Source organism: Chiloscyllium plagiosum, unplaced genomic scaffold (genome assembly GCF_004010195.1).
Source record: "Chiloscyllium plagiosum isolate BGI_BamShark_2017 unplaced genomic scaffold, ASM401019v2 scaf_10772, whole genome shotgun sequence".
Taxonomy (NCBI): domain Eukaryota; kingdom Metazoa; phylum Chordata; class Chondrichthyes; order Orectolobiformes; family Hemiscylliidae; genus Chiloscyllium; species Chiloscyllium plagiosum.
This window is the reverse complement of record NW_025204914.1, coordinates 8,685-10,000: the sequence shown is the minus strand read 5'-3', so window position 1 is coordinate 10,000 and position 1,316 is coordinate 8,685. Positions and strand designations below refer to the sequence as shown.

Here is a 1,316-nt window from a genome sequence, read left to right as displayed (position 1 = left end):
AACACTGGCATCTCCAAATCGGGAATAATGAAGGAATCTGGACCTATTGGATATCTCTTTCAAAAGAATTGGTGCAGGCAAACTCAGCCAAATGATTGCCTTCCGCCTTGGACAGGCCTGTAATATAATTTCAATGAATAGTTTCTGTCACTGAAGATTCTGAGACAGCTTGACAGGGTAGCTGAGACTATGTTTTCACTTCTGTTTAGAACCAGGACATTAAATTTGAAAATAAGAGTTCTCCTATTTCGGTCAGAGATAGGGATTGATTTGTTCTTTCAAAATGTCATTAAACATTGGAATCCACTCCTCCAGACAGCATATATTTAAAACTGTAAGGTAAGGTATTCTTTCTTGAGCAGGTTTGCAGTCACAGGAGACTGAAATCTTCTGTGAACCTCATTGCCACCTACCCTTGCACCCCCAAACCCACCCACGATGTTAGGAGTAAGAGGGGCTGAGGGCAATCTGCCTGCCCTCAACCCAATTAAGACCCTTAACTGGGAGACTAATGGTCAATTATATTACATCTCAGATTTACTGAAACTCCATTTACAGATTCCCATTACTGCAAATTGCAAATGATTTTTTCTGCAATGTATTACTATTCAAATGCAGGATGAGACTTACGTGGGCAATAGGTGAACCAAGAAGTTGAGCATTTTCATTCACTCTCTTTATTAAACTGACAAATGTTTCATCCTCATAATCAAATCTGTCACCAAAAATTATAGAGCAAATTATATTGGCAGCAGCAGCATTCAGTTGGACAGTTGGGTTAAATGGTTGCCCTGCAAAAGAAATGTGAAAGTTCACACTCAATCAAGTATTGACTCTTTACAGGAAATCACAGTTGCATTGCTCTTTAGGTAAGACCCTGAAGTTTGTTCCCTTGGTTGTTTAATGAAAGTAGACAGGAGATAGCAGATACTGTCACCAGAATTTGTCAAGACTCCTTCAATCTCCAAATTATGCAAGGGAATTGCAGAACAGATCATGAATTGAGACATGGATGAATTAAAAATCTATGAATTAGTTGGTCATATCAATCAGTTGTAATCTATTTCAATACACATCGGGGGGGGGGTGCGTACAACAACAATTCTGATTAGTTTTGGATTGTCGTTACAAAGAGCTGGTAGAAATAGTGACCACAATGGTCCTGTTTTGCAATTCATCAATGTACATTGGCATTTACAAACACATTCAAGAGCGCAGAGAAAAGGAACAATGATAATTCTGCTCAGTTACCTTACACCAAACTCACCTTCATAAGAATCAATCATTTTTACCAGAAAATCTGACTCCTCAATTAT

At 38.4% G+C, this 1,316-nt stretch overlaps 1 protein-coding gene across 1 annotated transcript; it reads right to left on the bottom strand.

Annotated features, from left to right (window-relative positions):
• Positions 1-537: 537 nt before the first annotated feature.
• On the bottom strand, positions 538-1,310 carry LOC122546410 (cytochrome P450 2F5-like). The gene is made up of 2 exons (XM_043685128.1): positions 1,268-1,310; positions 538-791 (listed from the first exon to the last, which is right to left on the bottom strand). The coding sequence occupies exons 1-2, from the start codon at positions 1,284-1,286 to the stop codon at positions 553-555; spliced, it is 258 nt and encodes an 85-aa protein (XP_043541063.1). The 5' UTR covers positions 1,287-1,310; the 3' UTR covers positions 538-552.
• Between the last annotated feature and the right edge of the window lie 6 nt (positions 1,311-1,316).